This window comes from Peromyscus californicus, unplaced genomic scaffold, assembly GCF_007827085.1.
Source record: "Peromyscus californicus insignis strain IS unplaced genomic scaffold, ASM782708v3 Scaffold_6__1_contigs__length_162567912, whole genome shotgun sequence".
In the NCBI taxonomy this organism is placed as follows: domain Eukaryota; kingdom Metazoa; phylum Chordata; class Mammalia; order Rodentia; family Cricetidae; genus Peromyscus; species Peromyscus californicus.
This window is the reverse complement of record NW_026294584.1, coordinates 160599434-160621141: the sequence shown is the minus strand read 5'-3', so window position 1 is coordinate 160621141 and position 21708 is coordinate 160599434. Positions and strand designations below refer to the sequence as shown.

Here is a 21708-nt window from a genome sequence, read left to right as displayed (position 1 = left end):
GTCCTGGGGACTTTGAAACCTTGGCACCATGAGGCAGCACTTGATGGAGAGTGCTCATTATAGCTTTACATGTAAACAGTGTCCTAGTTCAGAAGGAAACCTAATATGAGCATATGTATTATGTCCTATATTTTATTTTTGGCTCTTTTTCCCCCAGTTTCATACCTTTCAGATGATAACTTAATATATAACAGACCCCAGAGGAAAAGCTTTTGTTGTTTGTGTCTCATAAACTCACGTAGACTCACCTTTTATTTTTTGGTGTTAGCTTTGTCAAGCTCAGTATTGATCCTATTACTGTTGAGTGCAATGACAGACCTAGCTGTTCAAAGGGCATGAGTATGGTGTTTGAATTTCAGTATGTAAGTGCTTGGACATGTGCACACCAGAATGCCGAAGGAAGATGCATATACTTGGCATTTAGGCATAGAGTTGTGACCAGGTAAAACGTGCAGGCTACTCAGATGATGAGTGCCATATTTTTTGATGGGATGGCATTTGAACACTGAACAACACAGGATAGTGAATCTTTCCTAAGCTTCTAGCATATGTTCAAGCAACCATGGGTCCTCTGTGTAGCAGAACAGAGTTGAGGCTCAGGTCAGTAGTTTCTCATGTGTGCATTGTTTCAGAGGGCACCTGAGAGTTCTCTGTGTGAGATATGGTTCTCTGCAGGATGTTTTGTTTCCTGTCTGTGGTTCATGGATGCCAGTAGCATCCCTAACCTCATAAACCGGTAAGTGCCACAACCCAAAAGCCATTCTTCAACCTTATGGAGGTTCAGAACTTTTCTCCTTCCACTGCTGGGTCCCATCCGATGGGTTAGATAATAGGTCAGAAAACAGGCAGGAAAATGGAAGCATTTTTAGTAAGTGTCATCAGCATTGGGGTAACTGAATTTCGTTTTTAACATTTGTGGTTTTGAAGGGAGGTGCTTGCTTATGCTGCTAATCCATAAAATTTCAGTTTATGTTTTCTAAAAAAAAGGGGAAGACATAATCTAAAACAATTCTGAGTTCTTCACAGATCTTAGGTTGTGAGAGACTATTGACGTCAACCATAATGTTATAGTTTGTTACTTGATTATTTAGAAAAGTTCCTGTCCCTAAATTTGAAGCCTACAGTAGGAACACAAAGCGATGGTATCAGTGGGACAGAACTGTGTCTGTTCAGTGCACTCAACCAAGTGCAGGCAACTGCCAGAGGGAGCTAGTAATCCTTCTCATAATATGGAAGTGCTCTGTATAGAATGGTAATGTATTTCCATTACATTGCCTCTTTTCAAAGTGTCTGTTCTGCAGAACAAGGTAGACACTAGTTAAGACATGTTGGGGCACACTAGAACTTGATAATGACATTATTACTAATCAGGAAAGATGTGTGCATTATGGAAAATTTCATGTGTGTGTTTTAGTTGCTAAAATTAATTACTGCGTAAAGCACAAATGAAGAATAGCATGTGGAAATCCTCACAGTGATGTTTCAACTTTTTATTTTTAAACAAGAGCAGGAAAGGATAGTTGTTATTCTTAATAGTACCAAAAGAATAAAGAACAGGCTAAAATTGAGAGAGAACAAAGGCTTATCACAAGTAAGTAGATGACAGCATGGATTCCAGATGCAGCCTACTACCTTTTTCATTATTGAGAGAAGTTCAGATTTGCATTCAAAAAGTGAAGTTTTAGCTGGGCCTGGTGGCACACACTTTTAATCCCAATGCTCAGGTGGATCTCTGTGTTTGAGGCCAGTGTGGTCTACATAGTGAGTTCCAGGCCAGCCAGAGTTACATTGTGAGATTTCTGTCTCACTCCCCTACTGCCCAAGAGATGAAGTTTATTGAAAGGTAGCCATTCTTACTTGTTTCTGCAGGACCCTTTTACGTTACAGTGTCATACTGAGGGTGGAGCAGTTGACCTGACTGCGTAGTGGTCTCAGTGCGCAGTGGTGTTGCTTGGTGCACCACAGGGCAGGTGCCAGGGTCATACACTACTGCACTTAGTTATTATATTACCATGTAAAAACCAGGCTCCTGTAGCTGGAATTTTCTCTCCGGGTCCCGCCAAGCCCCGGCAGTCCCTTAGCCCACTTATAAAATAAACACACAGACACTTATATTATTTAAACTACTTGGCCATTAGCTCAGGCCTATCATTGTCTAGCTCTTACTCTTATATTTAGCCCATTTCTATTAATCTATACTTTGCCACATGGCTCGTGGCTTACTGGTTCCTTACATCTTCCTTGTCCTGGCGGCGGCTGTAGGCAGTCTCCCCCTTCCCTTCCTGTTCCCTCAATTCTCCTCTCTGTTACCCACCTATACTTCCTGTCTGGCTACTGGCCAATCAGTGTTTTATTTATTAACACAGTTGCCATACAGAACATCCCACAGCAGGCTCCAGTTGTTATACTTTTTAATTTTTTGAGACAGGGTTTCTCTATGTAGTTTTGGTGCCTGTCCTGGATCTTGCTCTGTAGACCAGGCTGGCCTTGAACTCACAGAGATCCACCTGGCTCTGCCTCCCAAGTGCTGGGATTAAAGGCGTGCGCCACCACCGCCCGGCATAGTTGTCATACTTTTAAATCATCATCTAAGTTGGGTACAGAATATTGTGATAAATATAGTGACACTGTGGCTGCACTTAAAGAACACAATGTATGTTGTTACTATTAGGCTGACCAAGCACTCATCACAGTAGTCCCAACTTCATAGAAAAGCAGCGGTCAGGAAGTTAGAAAGTTTGAAGTAAAATGTTTAGTAGAATTTCTAAGTAAAAATGAAGTTACAGTCAAGTGTCTGCATGTGTTACTGGTGAGCCAAGCAAGAAAGATCCTGTACTTCTAGGTTAGTGAAGTGTGTTTGATGGCAGCAGCTGAAGACACACATTCATTATAGGCAGGTTGGCCTTGGACCATTAGCTTCAGTGAGAAAGTGCTTCAGCAACTGAGGACAGTGAGCCTAGTACCCAGTAGTCAATCAAGAAGCAAGATAGGGCTGGAGACATGGCTCGGTGGTACAGAGTGCTACCTACTGCTGCCACAGAGAGATGCATTTCTTTTCCTGCACTCACATTGGGGAGCTCACACTCCACCTGTAGCTTCAGCTCCAGGGGATCTGACACCCTCTTCTGGTCTCCAAGGGTGCTGCACTCACATGCATATCCAGACACATAAACATATATGATTAAAAATCAAACATACATATTTTAAAAAAGCAAAAGAGGTGACAGGCTGGGCCTCCTGTGATCCTGTGTGGCATAGGTGCTGCATGTTGTTTAGTGGATTTGACGAATCAGTGCTTCGTTGAAAATAATGCTGTAATTAGTGTCTGTAAATAGTCTGTGTTAAATAGCTGAGAGAAGGCTGTTTTAACAAGTGAGACCTCCAGTTCCACAGCCTGAAGTATCATCTGCTGAAATGTATTGTTAACTAGTAGTCATTCCATTTGCTCTTGTGAACTTAATATTGTTCATTTCTGTGACTTTTGTTAAAAATAAAAGCTCAGCATTCCAGTTTGGCCTCTGCACAGCAGCTGGATGCTTGAGCGGTTGCAAAGTTTTATTACATTTTTTGTTTTTGTTCAGTGCTTTAGATATTAAACGTTGTGAATGCTTGATAGAATGTTTCATAATAAATTTAACCTAAAATCATCAGGGAAAACAGTATTTACATATAAACTGGTGGTGTGGCAGAGTTGCTGCAGTAATGTGGTGTGGTGGCTCTGCGTGGCTCCTCCAGCCTTTGGAGCTTCAGCAGACTGATGCGGAAGTTGCTGTGGGAATCAAGGCCTCCAGTCTCAGATCTAGCATGTCTCAGCTCAGACTGTGGTTCCAGGTGTCAGACACCAGAGCAAGTACAAAGGAAGTTTTAAAAATCTGTTGGGCAGTTTAGGAAATTCTGCCTTGCCACGGACTGGCCCATCGGGGGTACCATGACCGTAAGGGAACCAGGGCTTGGGTAGACAGACAACACACTCAGAAGTGGTGTGAATCTGCTGCAATTTTACTTTTGTAAATCAGTAGTTTATATACAGAAAAGAAAACTATCAAGTCATACAAGGAACAACAAGGGCTTGGCAATAATTCAATTACATCATCTTTAAAAAACAGCAAGCACACAATTGTTAATTGGCGCTAGACATATCCCTTCATCCACAAGAACTTTATGACCCAAAGAGCAGTTTGTGATTTCTAAACTTAGTACAGTCCCTAGTGTAGACTTCTTGCGGTTGCAGCTGTGTCCTTCATCTTATCTCAGCCGCTTGCTAGTTTATTATACACTTCTACTTTTCTGGTTCTCATGACCCACTTAGCCAATTTGGATGCTGCAGACCCTCTCTAAGTCTTTCTTTAGTTCTCCACCACATATCTCTTCTAATATCAAACCTTTTTACCTGCTGGAATATGGACTCTTGTACTTTTTTGCCTGTAAGGGGAAGGGGTTCTGCTGTAGTCCTTAAGTTTCCCATGCTGAACTTCCTCAACAGAGGGGCCCACCATCTGCCTCCTATGAGATAACGTTTTCTGCCATAAATCACTTTAGTTGGGATTCCTAAAGGATTCCTAGTGGGTGAGTGTTCATTCCCTAGAAGTGTCTGAACCTTTATACTTTCTTTATCTAGCAGCTTGGTGTCTTAAAAAATAGCTCATTCTCCTATATCTGATTAAGATCCATGTCCAGCTTCCCCTTTCCTCCATAGTTCACAACCCAAGCATTCATTAATTTTGGCTGTGCTTCATAGATTAATTAGAACATTATCAGAAAAGCAGTTATACAGAACCCATAGCCCAGGGAGCTCATGATCCGTGAAGCATGTCTCCTTCAAGAAGGAAGCATAACACGGGCACTCTGCCAGGGACCTCCAGGGAGCTTAGTCCCGTGGGACACGTATCTCCCGTCTGCTATTATTGACATAATTGTTCATGTCACACGGACGACACTGGAGTTGGTGTGGCAGTGCCTTAAGTTGGAAATTGCTGATCTGTGATATACAAAATATAAAGAGAAGACTCTTAATAGTATTCTAGAAATGTCTTCAAGGGAATGAATGGGCTCAGTTGAAGCATGCTTATGGATTTGTGTTTTCAGAGAGGAAATGTGAAATGTTTTAGGTCATTACCACACACATTTGAGATCATTTTTGAAATTAGGAACACCAACTTTAAACCTCAGTGAGCAAAGAAGTTTCCCTGGAAAGCACTCGTGAGCTACAGAATGAACTCAATTATTAGGGTTTTGTGTTTCATTGATAATTGTTTATGAAATGGTGTTCTCATTATGTGACCATGTAATACCCTTGGTTTCTATCATCTGGGCTCATAAATACTTCACATGTTTTCCACTTGGCTTTTTGCAGCTCTCAGCTTATCGCCTTGCTGAGATGGCTTAGCTATGGGCCAGATGTACTACTCTCACTTTTCGATACAGGCTGCTGATTGACAGGGAAGGTTGGCTTTCTTGTTGGTTATGTGTTTGTTTTTTCCTCCTTGCAGGGCAATCCCACATCCTCGAGGGCATGCACATTTGGCAGCACTTGTCAACCATGATTGTGAGCAATTTCTGAGATTTTGTTTCAGTGTAGAAAAGTTTTCAAGAGAAGTTAATTTTTGTGTGTGTGTTTTTCATTTGTTTTAGTGCAAACACAAGGTAGAGCTTTAAAGGTAAACTTGATGGCACACACCTTCTACCTTTAATCCCAGCAACCCTAAGACAGAGGCAAGTGGATTTCTGTGAGTTCTGTGCCAACCAGGACTACATAGGGAGATTCAGTCTCAAAAATAAGTAAATAAAAATGTTAGCTAAGTGTGTCGGCACTTGTTACCCCAGCACTTGGGAGGCTTAAGCAGGGGGATTGCCATGAATTTGAAGTTAGCCTGTGCTACATAATGAGTATCATGTCAGTGAATGGAAGGACCCTGTCACAGAAAGCAAAAGCCAAACAAATAAAGTAAGCTGTTTAAAAATTGATATCCAAAAAGAAACAAAAACTTGGTATCCATCTAGAGGAGAAAAAAATTAAAAGTATTGCTTCAAGTCTATTCTATTGGTACATTCACAGTACTTCTCTTTGTTCACTGCCCAGAAATCCCTGCAGTTAGCGGGCAACCCAGGAGTGCTTTGTGTCATTCAGTACACATCCAATAACAAAGAGACAATATCTGAAGTTGACCTCAGTTTGTAGATCCAGATACAGTCGTGTTCACACATACACACACACACACACACACACACACACACACACACACACACACAATTACAATTACTTCAGTACAATGATTATTGTAAAATTTAAGTGTTTCTGGAGAGTAGAATTGAATGAAACATGTTTTCATGTGGCCTGGTTAATATAAGACTGCAGATAGCCTTGGGTGACCTAGAACAGCTGATCCTCTTGCATCTGCCTTCCAAGTGCTGGGATTACAGGCTTGTACCTCTGTACCAAGCAAGACTTTTTTCTTAAACTTTGCTTTTAGAGCAAAATAAATTCTATAAAAATCAGTTGGTCATAGTAATGGTGTGTATTGAAAATATCTGCGATCATTTTCATTATTTGACTAACATCATCCTATGTGTTTTATTGGCATGGTCTTGTTTATATGCGATGATTAGAATCAAGAAAGTTTATGTTTTGGACATCAGGATTAAACAAGGCATGTAATAGAAATTAATTTATATATAACCATAAGATTTAAGGCAGCATTTTTATCTGGATTTGCTTATTTTGTGTGTTTTTCTTAACATGCTGTTTTAAGTATTATTAAGCTTGAAGTTTTAGGTGACTTTGAGAGTAAGTGAGAGTATAAAACCACCTGTAGCATGATACTCTAAAGAGTAATATAATTTCTCCACCTTTATCTTTTTATCTTAGCTTACAACTTTTCTCACAGAATAGATCATTTGTCTTTTGGAGAGCTTGTTCCGGGAATTATTAATCCTTTGGATGGAACTGAAAAGATTGCTGTAGATCGTGAGTATTTAATAATTGCTTTTAGAATTTACATACAGGAAGTTGCTCTTAAAACCTTAATATTGATGTGTTTTTACTCCTATCTTGTGAAGCTAGTCTTTAAATGGCTGCTGAGTATGTGGTAGAAGTGAATGGGATTAGAATGTTAAAAAGTAAGTCCTACAACAGATTGAAAAGATTAAAAGGACAAGAGGGTTGATGTGTTGGTGGTAATGGTGTAACTGTCCTTTCCACAGTCACCAGAGAAAGAAGTTCTCTTGTCACAGGTTCAAGGCTCTAGAATGCTGTGTGCTTTTGTAGGAAGTTCCCTGCAGAATGTCACCAACTCAAGAAACCTAGAGTTACTCCAGAGTGGAGTGGTGTTGTGTATATAATCAGGTGTGTGGTGTCACAGCAGTCATGTACATTTGTTTTTAAGCCTCTACTTACTCGAGCACTGAGGATTATTTTCTTAGTTTTATAGCAAGTGGTGCATAGCCTGTTTTCAGGTGACTTTGTTGTTATTTTGAGATAGTGTTTTACCGTTCAGATGAGGCTGGCCTGGAAGTAGCAATGTAGCCCAAGATGACCTTGAACTCACAGCAATCCTTCTGGGATTACAAGCTTGTGTTACATGTGAGTTTGGTTTTGGACATTGATTTTTTTTTTTTTTTTGTAACTTACATTAACCCTGGTGATGCCCGGTGACCATAAACTGACCCTTTGATTGAACAGTAATCACTGAACAGTTTGTCTAGTTACCTTTTTGCTGTAATGTCACTTTCAGTATCTGGCAAATTCGACTTCAGTTTACTGATATATTTAAGATTAGCAGACATGAGAACTACGATTACTGTTGCAATGACATCTAGGTTCCAGCAATGTTTCTACTCTGAAGAGATGCTGCCTTTGCCTTCTTTCGTCCCGTTCATGGTTGTCAGTGCCTGAACATATGAGCACCTGCACACCTTGTATGTCTTAACTTGGGCTTTGTTTTACCAAATATGACTGTATTGTCTTCACTTTTTAAAAATATTTATTTTATATCCTGACTGCAGTTTGCCCTCTGTCCTTTCCTCCCAGTCCTTACCTCCACTCTGTCTCCTCCCCTACCCACTCCTCTGTTTCTGTTCAGAAAGAGGTAGGCCTCCCATGGATATCACCAAAACGTAACATATCAAGACTAAGCACCTCGCCTTGTATTAAGGCTGGGCAAGGCGACTCAGTCTGAGGAATAGGATCCCCAAAACCAGCAAAAGAGTCAAAGACAGCCCTTGCTCCCACTATTAGGAGTCCCATAAGAAGTCCAAGCTACATAACTGTCACATACATGCAGAGGACCTATATCAATCCCATGCAGGCTCCCTGGTTGTCAGTTCAGTCTCTGTGAGCCCAGGTTAGTTGATCTGTGGGTTTTCTTGTGTCTGATTCCTCTGGGTCCTACAATCCTTCCTCTCCCCCTTCAGGAGGATTCCCCGAGCTCAGCCTAATGTTTGACAGTGGGTCTCTGCATCTGTTTCTACCTGTTGCTGGATGAAGCCTCTCTGATAACTGTTGGGCTAGGCACAAATCTATGAGTATAGTAGAATATCATTAGGCATCATTGTATGGACTTTTTTTTCCCCCCTCCTGTCTGGTTTGGTTCTATCCTGGTTCTCTGGGCCATCCAGCCTCTGGGTCCTGACACTTCAGGCAATGTCAGGTGGGCTCACTCTCATGGCATGGATCTCAGTCTCAACCAGTCATTGATTGGCTACTCCCACAATCTCTGTGCCACCCTTACCCCAGCATATTCCAAAGGCAGGACAGACTGTAGGTCGAAGGTTATGTGGCTATGTTGGTGTCCCAGTCCCTCCACTGGTAGTCTTGCCTGGCCACAGGAGATGGCCAGTTCTTAAAATTACTTATTACATCAAGCATGGGGACCCCCTCACTTCTTGTGTCCTAAGTATAATGTTTTCATCAGCTTTTCTTTCTTTTAAAACTGTTTATCTACTACATACTAAAGCAAATGGTAATATTAAATTTCAAGTTTGTCATATTTAAAAGAAGAGTAGATTTGATAGTATTCTATTGCTACCAGATTGATGAGAAGACATATTTTGTTTTTATTATAGACAACCAGATGTTCCAATATTTCATTACAGTTGTGCCAACAAAGCTACACACATACAAGATTTCAGCTGACACCCATCAGTTTTCTGTGACAGAAAGGGTGAGTCCTAATCGCTAAGATGATTGAGGGAGGGATTTTTTTTTATGGTTCCCCAATTGCAAGGTAAGATTGGAAATTTAGTAGGCATCCCCCCCCATTTAAAAATTTATAGAAGTTTTGAAATGAATTAACATTTTAAGCAAAAATGTACCAGAAATGGATATTAGTGTGCATGTTCTAAAGTTTAAAAAGATTAAAAAAAAATATTGACCATGCCTTTATTACAAATTAAACTATGATGGCAGAAGTTACTTTATGAATTTCAATTTGTATATTCTTCTTTATTGATGTAAGCAGCTCCTAATCTGCCTCTATCGTCAAGTTTTCTGGTTTCTTGGTTGTTTTTTGTAAGTGTTCCTCGCTGAATGTGCACAAACTCTGCTCTCAGCTAGTCCCTCAATGCAGCTGGGTCTGATTAAAAGGGTGCTCTCCAGCCTCAGGTAGATGGGTCTTAATGGTTTCATGGAGAGGAAGAGCAGGTTTGAACAGTGTCTGTTCTAGGTTGTATTTCATTATTATAAATCAAATTTGAAATTGGTAATACTCCTATCCCCTCGTCTGCCATGACTTGGAGAAGCACTAAATACACTTGATACTCAGGGGTACTGCCATGGCTCATGCCTTCGTCATGGTCATCTGTGGCTCTGCTGCCCTACCAGCCTAACTGTGGAACCCACAGCAGAGGTTTGGATTAGGACACCACATTGCAACACGTGTGCTGGGTTGGAGAGAACAGAGGAACTGCCTCACTTCCAGGAACTAAAGGCTCCCCACTCTCACGCCTGAAGATGCTACCTTTCTATTTTGTATGCTCTTAGGAGCCCTCCTTCCTTCTATAGCAATCACTCTTTAGCCAGGGCCACACCAGCTGAAAGAGGAACAGTAGTCAGTCAGAGAAACGGCCCACCGGATCAAAACCAGGGCAGCTGCTGGCACCAGCCTGTGTGTATTGGTTCTGTGCTGCTGCTGGGACACATTTGCCAGAAACACAGTGATGATCAAGGCAGTGTAAAATTCCTAATGCACATAGACCAGGGTGTGGTTCTGGAGGTCCGTGTGGATTGTGTTCCCTACAGATTCTAGAGGGCCCTTCCCCAGCCATTTCCAGAATCTAGAGGCATTTATACTTCCTGCCATCATATTTATTTATAATGTTGCAAATCAGTTTGGGGAAGTTCTCAGGCATGGTCACAGAGCCCCTTCCGCGAGCCTGCTGCCTCCTCCTCACAAAGACCCTGTGGCAGACTATGCTCAGTAACCTAGAATCTTCCTTGACAACCATGCCTGCAATGTCCCTTAGCCACAGAGGTCACATGTTCATGGTCCCAGAATTAGGATGTGGATGTCTTTGAAGGCCATTCTCCAGCCTGCCACAGCCTCTGTCCTTCTGGAAAAAAAAAAAAAAAAAAAAAAAGAAATTGGTAATACTCAAAAGCTGGTGTCCAAATGAATTCCAGGGCATGTGAGAGCTTTCCATTCCATTCTTCTTCATGTGATAATGCTGCAGTTGATAATAACTAAGGCCTCAGTGGGAACAAGGTTCCCCTTAGTTGTCTTAATTACGTTATTTCAGAGCACAAGTGTTAAGTGTCTAACTTTTCAAATGGTTCAGGGAACAAACACAGGTATGTATTTATATGTATATATATATATATATATATGTGTATGTACACACATGCACAGTAACTAGGTAAGTACATGTTGTACTTTCCAACATTTCTACAAGGGTAGGAAGGTGTTTCTCACCAGCAGTACTGACAGACACCTGGGAAGAAACATTGTGTAGGTTTGGCAATGCCTTGGGCAAAGCCAGCAGATGTATAGGATTATAGAATTGCTGTGGGCTATAGAGAATCTGGCTACATTTTCAAACTGGTGTGTGCATTGCTTCTGTTAAGCTATCCTTGTGTTAGTAACCCCTTTCCAAGATACAGTGGGGGAAAAAGAAGAAAAATAACCGCATGATGAGGTTATTCATTGTGGTGCTATAGTGGTAGACGACTAGAAACAGCTCAAATTATAAATCTACCCAGCAGGATATGCAACTATAAAAAAAGGATAGTATTTGAATGTGAAATCATCTCCAGGATATATTTGAAATGAAATAAAAAAGAAAAAAGTCTGTTGCGTAAGGGGTGTTTGCTATATGTGACTAAAGTATTAATCATTGTATTGAGTTTTACAGTGCAGGAAGGGAGAGGAGCTGGCCACTGTCAGTTTTGGAAGCCCAGTTTAATCATTCCTAGTCTCTCCAATGTTATTGGATGTCCTGATCCACAAGATAGCTTGCTTTATTGTAGGTGGTCATAGGATCTCCATGCCTTCGACATGATACTGAACATCAGAATTTTTGCATGAATTCACTGTTGGAAACTTGATTGGTGGCTCATTTATAAGGTCTCTGTGTTAGTAATAAGGGAGGGGATTTTGACCACAGTGTATGTGTTTTTAATGCTTACAGTTTAATTTCAGCTTAGTAGAAATAAGATGACAAGAAGTAATTGCAAAGAAACAATACAAGAGCATGTTGCAATATAAACTTGGTTTTTATTGCTTGGTTAGTTGTAAATGCATGAATAAACTGGTATGTTTAAGATGACCATTTCCAAACATAGTTAAGAATAGTTCAGTTCTGGGTTCAGTTTTCTTTTCGGAACAGTGCTTTGTTCTTTCATGCATGGCTCTCCAGCTTTTGCTTCCTAGTGTGGGATTACAGATGTGCAACACCACACCAGGATCAAGGTTATTCTTTGAAAAGCATACCCTACCAAGAACACTGGTAGTTGTCTCTGAAGAGCTTAAATTCTAGGGTTGTTCACCCTGAGGAAAGTAGGGTGTTATGTGTACATTTGTACCTTGATAAAGCATGTGTGTTAGTATCCACGTGACATGCATTCTGTTTCTCTTTCCTCCTCTCCCCTTCCTCTCAGGAACGCATCATTAACCATGCTGCAGGCAGCCACGGAGTCTCCGGAATATTTATGAAATATGATCTCAGTTCTCTCATGGTGACAGTCACTGAGGAACACATGCCTTTCTGGCAGTTTTTTGTAAGACTCTGTGGTATTATTGGAGGAATCTTTTCAACAACAGGTTAACATTCATTTCTTTGTCTAATTTCCCTTTATTTTTTTTTTGTTTTGAGATAAACTCTTACTATGTGTCTCTCACTGGGATTGTAGGCACTGGTGGCCATGCCCTGCTTTCTTTAGCTGATTTCTAAAAGTGTTTATTAAACTTAAGATGTTAGGAAGATATTTCACTGATGGAGTATGCCATAACGTTTGAAGGCCTAACACACACACACCAAAACACACACACACACACACACACACACACACACACACACACACAAATGCCTCTATTAAAAGACAGCAAAAAATATACACATTTTCATGTTTTAATATTTGGAGACTTCTTTAAATTCTAAAACTCTAAAATATATTTCCTATCCTGTAAGCACACCTATTTCACAGATTCAGTAATATAGGAAGATAATGTGGTAAGCCACATGTGTCCTGGGTGTTATTCACAGACACAGCTAGAATGGAATCCGTGTTCTGCCATTGACTTGGTAGTCCTTAGATGGTTCACCTACCTTTTCTTTTTTTTATTTTTTTGTGTTTTTTTGTTTGTTTTTGAGACAGGGCTTCTCTGTGTAACTTTAGAGCCTGTCCTGGAACTCGCTCTGTAAACCAGGGTGACCTCAAACTCACAGAGATCCTCCTGCCTCTGCCTCCCAAGTGCTGGGATTAAAGGCGTGCGCCACCACCGCCAGGCCCTACCTTTTCTGAGATGTAACTGGTTTGTAAGTGTGCTATGGGGTTAAATGAGCAAATGCCCAGAAAGCATCACAGTTGTAAATAAATTTCTTTCCCTATATACTGTATGAAGTCGTATTGTGTGGCATTTTGATTAAATCAGTAGTGCTTTTGGGTTTAGCCCAAGATTCTGGAATCTTTTTAGAGATCCATCTTCAACCCTTGGTTAGTCTGAGCTAGCAAGTTATTTATGTTCTTCGAACCCTGTGTTGTTTTGATTCATATTTCTAGAACAAGTGAACAGCTTTTCTTATGCAGGTCCCTTTATGCTTTATTTTAGTTCATTTAAATCTATGTTATTTGCAGAGTTATGTGAGAAAGTCTTGCAAAGGTTGTGTCAGGGTTGTGAGTTATGTATGTGACTTAATTTTGATAAAACATCTGTTTTTAAATCCAACCCTCTCGAGGTTTGAGCCTCAGAGGCAGCTGCAGGCTGCTGTGCTGCATTTCATGACCTATTCCTCTACAGTTATCTGCAGTATTTTATTCTTACATAGCAATTTCAAAAGCTGTTTAATTAAAAATTTTAACTTATTGTGCTCATTACAGGCATGTTACATGGAATTGGAAAATTTATAGTGGAAATAATTTGCTGTCGTTTCAGACTTGGATCCTACAAGCCCGTCCATTCTGTAAGTGATACTGCACGTGTTTGTCTCTTAGTCATGTTGTTGTCCTTAAGTCTAAATAGAAAGGATTGCCCCCATAAAGCCTGGTGATAGAGATGTCTTATAGAGTAGAACTAACACTCTGGTCTTCTCTTCTCCTCCCCTTAGGTCCCCTTTGAAGATGGCCACACAGACAACCACTTACCTCTTTTAGAAAATAATACGCATTAGCACCTCCTGGGTGGAAAAAAAACTTTTTGCCTGAAACGTAAAACCTTTTCTAATAATAAAATGTTGTGCAATATATTCAAAGAAAAGAAAATATGAGAACCGGGAAACATGCTTATTTAAAAAAAGGAAAAAACCAGCCAAGGAAAAAAACAAACTGAAGTCGTCCTGTATATGTTGTGTCTGTTACAAATGTCCTAGAAGAAATTATGCAGCTAACTGGAGGCCCAGCCAGAGTGCCAGGAGAAGACGGCACCTCTGATGCTCTCCCAGCAAACGGACAGCATGGAGAGCAGAGCCTAGAGGACGGAAGTGAGACCGTATTTAAAGAAAAGGGCATTGATAAATGCAAACGTGTGCGTCCTTTTGTTTTTAAAAGATGTCAGAATAAAATGTGTAAAACATATGGAAAACTAGTCTAGACTTTAAAAAACTGTAATCAGCTCATGTGGTTAATAAAGGAAACAGGGGCTGGCCCTGTGTTACAGCCATATTAATGTTAAGCCATATTGACAAGACCATGTTGTCCAGTACTGGGTTCTGGTGGAGGTGACTGCTTTCCTTTGAACTCCAGTTGGTGACTTTCCTGACTGTTAACAGTCAATTCTTAGAGATTAAGGTGAAGTTTCCCAAGGGCAGGTATATAAGTGCTATGATATGTAACAGGTACCACTCACAGCTGTACATGGGACACTGCAGGGAGAAGAAAGCCCAGTTTAAAAAGACTGAGGGAAAGAAAAGTATGCTTGTGAGGAGTTGAAACAAGGATAGCTAGCAGATGGATGAGGCGGTGTTGTGTACAAGACTGTCAGCTCTGAGCAGCATAGGCACCACCGTAAAACTTCACCAGGAACAAAGTGCCGCCCTTGGGGCTCTGGGCAGAACTAATGAAGCTAAAGCAACTTGAGGGAGCCCTGTCGGTGCTGTTAGAAAATGCTGGCTTTGTGTGCCAGCCGGTTTTCCTCTTGGGAGGCTTGAGGGCAGAAGCAGAAGCATCGGTTAGTCTCCGGAGGATGAATGACTGAGGGAGAAAACTGGGTTTCTGTCGCTGTCAGACCCAGGACTATACTAACAATGGAGGCTTCTGGTGTGGCCTGTCACAAATTACTGTTTTTTCAAGTGAATGTTTTTACAGATTAAAAAAAAAAATGCTTTCTTGAAAGAGAGTAGGCAATCAGGTGGAGAGACAGCAGCAAAGCACGCAGCAGTTAAGTGTATGAAAAATGGCATTTTGTAGAAAATAAAATTTTTGGTTAAAATACACAGTATTAAGAACAATTAGGGGTTAACTGACTAATAATGTAATAATGTTTTAAATTTTAAAATAATCCAGGAAATTTCAGATAATTCTCTGAGGTTTTTGTTTCTTTGTGGCTTTTTGTTTGTTTGGTTTTGTTTATTCCCTTAAATTTTATAGTTGGGCTAGAAACAGAACATCTCTCCAGAAGAATTTTGTTAGTAAGAACTGGAATGTTGCTTTTCTGTGTCTACTGCTAGAAAATTCAGTCAGATTTCAGGGAAGAAAATACTGATTTAGAGTTACTTTCAGTATTACAATGTCTTTAAAAGATTTAAAATTATTTTTAATTGTTTCCATGTTTTTTACGTGCCACGTTAAAATCTTACTGGGATGTATCTTTTTCATTAAAATTGACTCTACAGGAATTTGTTCAAAGCAAAATTTTCTTTGCCATTAATTTCCATTTTAAAAGCTAAGACTTTGATTTTCAAATAGTCAGGGTCACATTTTTGTCTGTAAAAGAATGAAAATTCTGACCATCTGTTTGGGTGATGAAGGCAGCTACAATTAGGATTTGTGGAGAGAACTTTTGGCCTTACCAGGGTTTTTTTCCATGCCAGATATCCCTCTCTGACCTGCCATAGCCTTCCTTATGCCTGTGGATCCCTAGAGCCAGGATACCCAAGTGTCTATTCAATCCAGTCTTTTTAATTTTATTAAGATAGTCTGGAGCCAGGATACCCAAGTGTCTGTTCAATCCAGTCTTTTTAATATTTTTAAGATAGTCTGTGTGTGCGCGTGCATGCGTGTGTGCATGCATGTGTTCAATCCTAATATTTTTAAGTCTGAGGCCTCATTTACTTGAAATGTATTTTTTATACTGTTTGTATTTGTATACCTTGACTGTAAAGACAGTAAATAACTAGGTGAATAAATTACTGTCAAGTGTTTAAACCCTTGACTATCTACCTCCTGAGATAGCCTGACTCAATATTAGAATGGCAGATCCACTTGTTCTCAACTTAGAAGAGTATTGGACACTTCTGGTTTTCTTTTTTTTATCAGATACACAGAAAAGCTGTCTATTTCATTATCAGAATTTGTCATCTGAAACAACTTACAGTCTTAACTTTAAAGTGCATATAAGATGTAATATTTTGATAGATGTGTTGTCATTCAAATGCCAGGAAGTAAATTTACATGTAACTCCTTTACTTCAAAATTCTGTCTACACTTGTACTTTAGATACATTTTTTTTTCTGGTATAAGAAATACATGATCCAGAACCTTGAGATCTTTAAAGCATTCAGCATGCCATTTAATCTTGTAGCTTCTCTTGTATAAGCTTCTCAGATTCTTTATAACACTACCAGGATAATGATAGAGCCTGCTGTGGCATGCATCTGTCCTGGTGTGGTATGCACTTGTCCTCCTGGTGTGGCATGCACTTGTCCTCCTAGTGTGACATGCATCTGTCCTCCTGGTGTGGCATGCACTTGTCCTCCTGGTGTGGCATGCACTTGTCCTCCTGGTGTGGCATGCATCTGTCCTCCTGGTGTGGCATGCACTTGTCCTCCTGGTGTGGCATGCACTTGTCCTCCTGGTGTGGCATGCATCTGTCCTCCTGGTGTGGCATGCATCTGTCCTCCTGGTGTGGCATGCACTTGTCCTCCTGGTGTGGCATGCACTTGTCCTCCTGGTGTGGCATGCACTTGTCCTCCTGGTGTGGCATGCATCTGTCCTCCTGGTGTGGCATGCATCTGTCCTCCTGGTGTGGCATGCACTTGTCCTCCTGGTGTGACATGCATCTGTCCTCCTGGTGTGGCATGCATCTGTCCTCCTGGTGTGGCATGCACTTGTCCTGGTGTGGCATGCATCTGTCCTCCTGGTGTGGCATGCATCTGTCCTCCTGGTGTGGCATGCACTTGTCCTCCTGGTGTGGCATGCACTTGTCCTCCTGGTGTGGCATGCATCTGTCCTCCTGGTGTGGCATGCACTTGTCCTCCTGGTGTGACATGCATCTGTCCTGGTGTGGCATGCACTTGTCCTGGTGTGGCATGCATCTGTCCTCCTGGTGTGGCATGCACTTGTCCTGGTGTGGCATGCACTTGTCCTCCTGGTGTGACATGCATCTGTCCTCCTGGTGTGGCATGCATCTGTCCTCCTGGTGTGACATGCATCTGTCCTCCTGGTGTGACATGCATCTGTCCTCCTGGTGTGACATGCATCTGTCCTCCTGGTGTGGCATGCACTTGTCCTCCTGGTGTGGCATGCACTTGTCCTCCTGGTGTGGCATGCACTTGTTCTCCTGGTGTGACATGCATCTGTCCTCCTGGTGTGACATGCACTTGTCCTCCTGGTGTGGCATGCACTTGTCCTCCTGGTGTGGCATGCACTTGTTGTCCCAGCACTGGGGAAGCAAAGACAGGAGGTCCCTGGGGCTTTCTGGCCAGCTAGTCTTGCTGAATCAACAAGCTCCAGTTTCAGTGAGACACTGTGTGAACAAATAAATGGAAAATGATGGAGGAAGACGCCCATCGTTGACTGCTGTCCTCCACACACGGTACACGTACATATTAATAGCACAAACATGAGCCATGAGTGAGTTTGTAGACAATTGACAGGATTACAGTCAGTAAAGCAAGTGTTTGGGGTCTTCTAATAGTATTCTAAAATTCTTAGTGTAACTCATCTGTGCACTTTATGTAATACCTTAAAAGAACTCATACGGCGCAGGGAGATCCCTTTAATATAGGCTTGATGCCAAGCAGGCCTGCATCTATCACTAGTAATGCTGTGGAAATTCTTTGGATTTGTTTTTCAGAACACTTGTTTACAGGTCACTTGGATAGCTGTAAGTTTTTTCTCCTGTCAATTTGGGTGTTGAATTTGGGGTCCCTATGCTGCTGAGAAGTCCCCGCCACCAGCTCTGCTTTTTATTAAAGTGTATTTTTTCTAGAGTTGACGCATGTTGTTCTACCTCATGTCTCTGACCCTAGGACTCAGTATTTTAGGTAAAATGGGAAGATGCTAAAAAACGTTCCATGGCAGAATACATGGTTCTGCTTAAACTTAATTCCAGGTAAGCACTGTTTGCCATAGAAGTAGCCATACTTTGTCATATAATATCCAAAACCTAGCTATTGCTAGGCTTGTTTTATTAACTTTTTAACCATGTTTTTAAAGCTGATTGTAGGCAGTAATTTTTTTTTTTTACACTTCTCTGGACATAAAGAGACCAACACTGCTTTTCAGTGTTCCAAGATAGCAGGACCACAGTTCAGAAAGGTAGCCACATGAGCCCTGTGAACTTTAAAAGTTACTGATGATTTTAGAAAGTAGATCTGACTTAATTTTTATGTTGGTTGTGTTATAATAATGTGCTTTCAGTAGGAATTGTCCCTATAAGCTCATATTTGAATGCTTAGTCACCAGGGAGTGGAAGTGTGAAAGGATTAGAAGGTATGGCTTTGGAGGAATTTTGTCAACAGGGTGAGCTCATTTCAGGCCCAGTCTCTGCCTGCAGATAAGGGTGTAGCTCTCAGGTACTGCTCCCACACCATGCTCCCTGCCATGATAATAATAGCCTCTTAAGTATAAAAGGAAGCATTAAATAGGAGAGTTGCCTTGGTCATGGTGTCTTTTCACAACAATAGAACAGTGACTTAAGACAAATATTCTTTGGAGTTCCCTGTTTACTTCTATTGTAAATTATTTAAATGAGTTAGACGTACTAGGTGAATACAAAAGTATGAAGTTTTTCTGAAGTGTGTGTCAGCATTAGTTGCCTTAGTGGCTGTCTGTCTGATCACTATCAAATACCATGTGGGTACAGACTAGACATTCCCAAGACTTCCTATTTGTATGTTTTTACTAGTCTATATTAATAGAATAAAATACAATGGTTCATGTTGGCATTTTTCTCAAATGTAGAGAAGACATTGGTTGTAATCAAGCCTCCTTTTTTATCAGGACTTCTTTTCAAGCATGTACCTGTATACTTTTAACTCTGCACCCAAGTAGATTTTTTTTTCCTATTGTGTATATATTGGGATTCATATAGTTAATTGGTCCTGGGGTGGATTTCTCAATGGTGGGAACTTCTTTCACATAGTTACTTTTCCTGTTTAGGCATTGCAAGATAAATTTGTGCCACAGTTCTGATGCCACAGAACACTTATGCAAATACAATCCCATTGGTGTGGCAAGAAAAGGTGGCATCAGTGTGTAGCTTAAGTTTATCTCCTTTTTCCTGGAGAGGGGTAGTGGGAAGAAGTGGTCAGCAGTTAAAGAACACTGAGAAGAGGCTGGTAATTCAGAATTTTATTTAATCAGAAGTTCAAACTAATATTAAATCCCTGGAGTTCTTGGATTGATGAAACAATGATCAAAAGGTAGTACATTTTTTTTAGAACTTAAAAATCCAATCCTGTATCTTGAGTTCCTATTTTTATTGTATCCATACCTGGTGTGTTTCATATGACTCAGAAGTGTCTTGCACATGTCTCACATGGGGGACCCATGAGTGCTTTTGTTTCAGAGTTGAGTTTTCCACCTGGAGAGTAGTCCCTGACCTGAATCTGACTTACAGAAACAGTACCAGAAAGGGCCCTCTCAACATGTTCCCCATGAAGCCGAGGAGAACTCAGTACTGGGCACACTTGAGCCATCAGAATATAAACATAACACGTTAACTATCTGTGTGTAGTTTTCAGCAATTTGTGTGGTGGTTACTTTTTAGGTCCCAAACACCTTATTTGAATATTTCATGTTTTTAGCATGCAGAGATCCTGCAGTCCAGTGTGTCTAAATCTCAAATATGAGCAAGACTAGGGTGATGGCTTGAATATGAGAATTTGTGAATGTATAAAGGTTTGTATTTGTATTTAAAATATTTAAGCAAAAACTTCACTTTCTGTTTTTGAGCTCTGTACATTATACAATTAATATGTGACTGGGATGACTGGGGTCCAAGGGGCCTCAGGTGCTGCAGGAACGTCCTCTTCCCAGCTCCACACATGAAGACAAAAACAAGAACTTAAAATTTTATTTGAAATTTTGCTTTCCTCACTGGCAAAGGTTGGAGCGTTTCCATGGTTCTAGTCTAGGAACTTCCCTCTCCCCATCAGCCTTGCTGACTGATGTCTGAGTGAAGTACACTTAAATAGAAGGGCTTTGACAATATCAATAAGTGAGAAGGAAACTTAAGTGGGTTTTCAGGACAATGGCGATTAAAAAGAGTTAGACTAAGGGATGTCAAAATCATAAGACGCTATAAATGTTTAAGTACGTAAGACTCCCTGGTGTATGTACGATTAAGTTCATATTTGGTGTAAGATACAGACACAAGTGAGAAACAGGGCAGACGTGAGTCTATTTTTCCCATCACCCACCCCTCAACTCAACCAGGACTCTAGTTTTTAATATAGTAGGCTACTTCTGTGGCATTGTCAGGATGCTGAGCTGCCCTCCTCCGTTCACCATGGTTGGAAGCTTTTGCCTTGCTACTGAGCATGCCTCCCTGGTTAGTGCTGCCTTTCTCTAGCTTGCTTAGGCTTCTGTCGTGTGTTCTTCCGTGCTCAGGAAGTTGAAATTGTGTCAGGGAAGGGAAAGCTAAGTATAGGAAGAGGGGTGCTCTCATGCTTCATGTGTGATAGTATAGAGTGGATGATGTAAAGACAATCTGGAAGTTAGGTTTTCATAAATGTATGCAGTTAGAGGCTGACTTTCCTTCTCACTGAACCAAATTTTTAAGAAAAATACAGTGAAAAGAAGTAGAAAAGAAGATGGAACGGCAAGTTTGACTGGAAGCTTGGGAAGCTTCTTGTTACTTCCTAGTTTAAGACACAGTTTACTGCCTTAGAGGTATCTTGAGGTTCCAGATGATGGGCTGGTGGAATGTTCTTAGACCTTGAGTGTGCTGGAGGCCCTAAAGTAGGAGATGAACTTGTAACAGAAGCTCACAATGAAGAACCAGATGTTCCGAGCCATCTGAGACCTTGCGATGAGGAGGCGCCAGACGATAAGAAACAGGGCGGTGTTAAAGAGGTAGTGAATGTTCCGGAGCCTGAGGGACAGAAACAAAAGCACAGTTAAGACAGCACCTGTACCCAGCTGTGTTACCTGAAGTGTAAATGTATTCCTCCTGTCTGTTACCAGCAAATACCTAGTTTTTAGAGCCCACGGCATGGCCTGGTGTTCCTAGGTCTTTATGTCTTTCGTTTCCTATTCTGGAATAATCATGTTTCCTTCATGTTTTCCTAGTTTGTTACTCTTTCTTCTACTTCTGTTTGGAGCTCTTTTTACAAGCATGATTGATTCATGGATGAGTGTAATATTTTTAGAATGCACTCTGACCTTTCAATATCGAAAATCTTCTCTGGCCACTGAGATGACTGAGTAAATGCATTTTTGGAGCAAGCCTGGAACTTGAGTTGGAACTCATGTAAGGGTCAAAGGAGGGAATTTGACTCCACAAAGTTGTCCTTTGACCTCCACATGTAAATTGAGACCACAGAGTTGTTTCCTGACCTCCACATGGCTATGACATGCACATCCACACACCATGCATAGTTTTTAAAAGCCTTCAACCGCTTATTGGCTAGAGGATAGATAATGAACTTTGCAGCCTGCTTTTCAAGTGTCTTCCTCCT

The 21708-nt window shown here is 40.9% G+C and overlaps 2 protein-coding genes across 4 annotated transcripts in view; one reads left to right on the top strand and one right to left on the bottom strand.

Moving 5' to 3' along the window:
- Nucleotides 1-14308, top strand: part of Ergic2 (ERGIC and golgi 2) — a 33303-nt gene extending 18995 nt beyond the window's left edge. For both annotated transcript variants that reach the window (XM_052719106.1, XM_052719107.1), the window contains exons 9-14: nucleotides 5490-5545; nucleotides 6866-6964; nucleotides 9061-9158; nucleotides 12089-12251; nucleotides 13529-13611; nucleotides 13756-14308. In XM_052719106.1, coding sequence (XP_052575066.1) covers nucleotides 5490-5545; nucleotides 6866-6964; nucleotides 9061-9158; nucleotides 12089-12251; nucleotides 13529-13611; nucleotides 13756-13818 — 562 coding nt within the window. In that variant the 3' untranslated portion in view covers nucleotides 13819-14308. The remainder of the gene's footprint in view (nucleotides 1-5489; nucleotides 5546-6865; nucleotides 6965-9060; nucleotides 9159-12088; nucleotides 12252-13528; nucleotides 13612-13755) is intronic.
- Nucleotides 14309-19363: 5055 nt separating this feature from the next.
- Nucleotides 19364-21708, bottom strand: part of Far2 (fatty acyl-CoA reductase 2) — a 115734-nt gene continuing 113389 nt past the window's right edge. For both annotated transcript variants that reach the window (XM_052719105.1, XM_052719104.1), the window contains exon 12: nucleotides 19364-21122. In XM_052719105.1, the coding sequence (XP_052575065.1) occupies nucleotides 20960-21122 (163 nt within the window). In that variant the 3' untranslated portion in view covers nucleotides 19364-20959. The remainder of the gene's footprint in view (nucleotides 21123-21708) is intronic.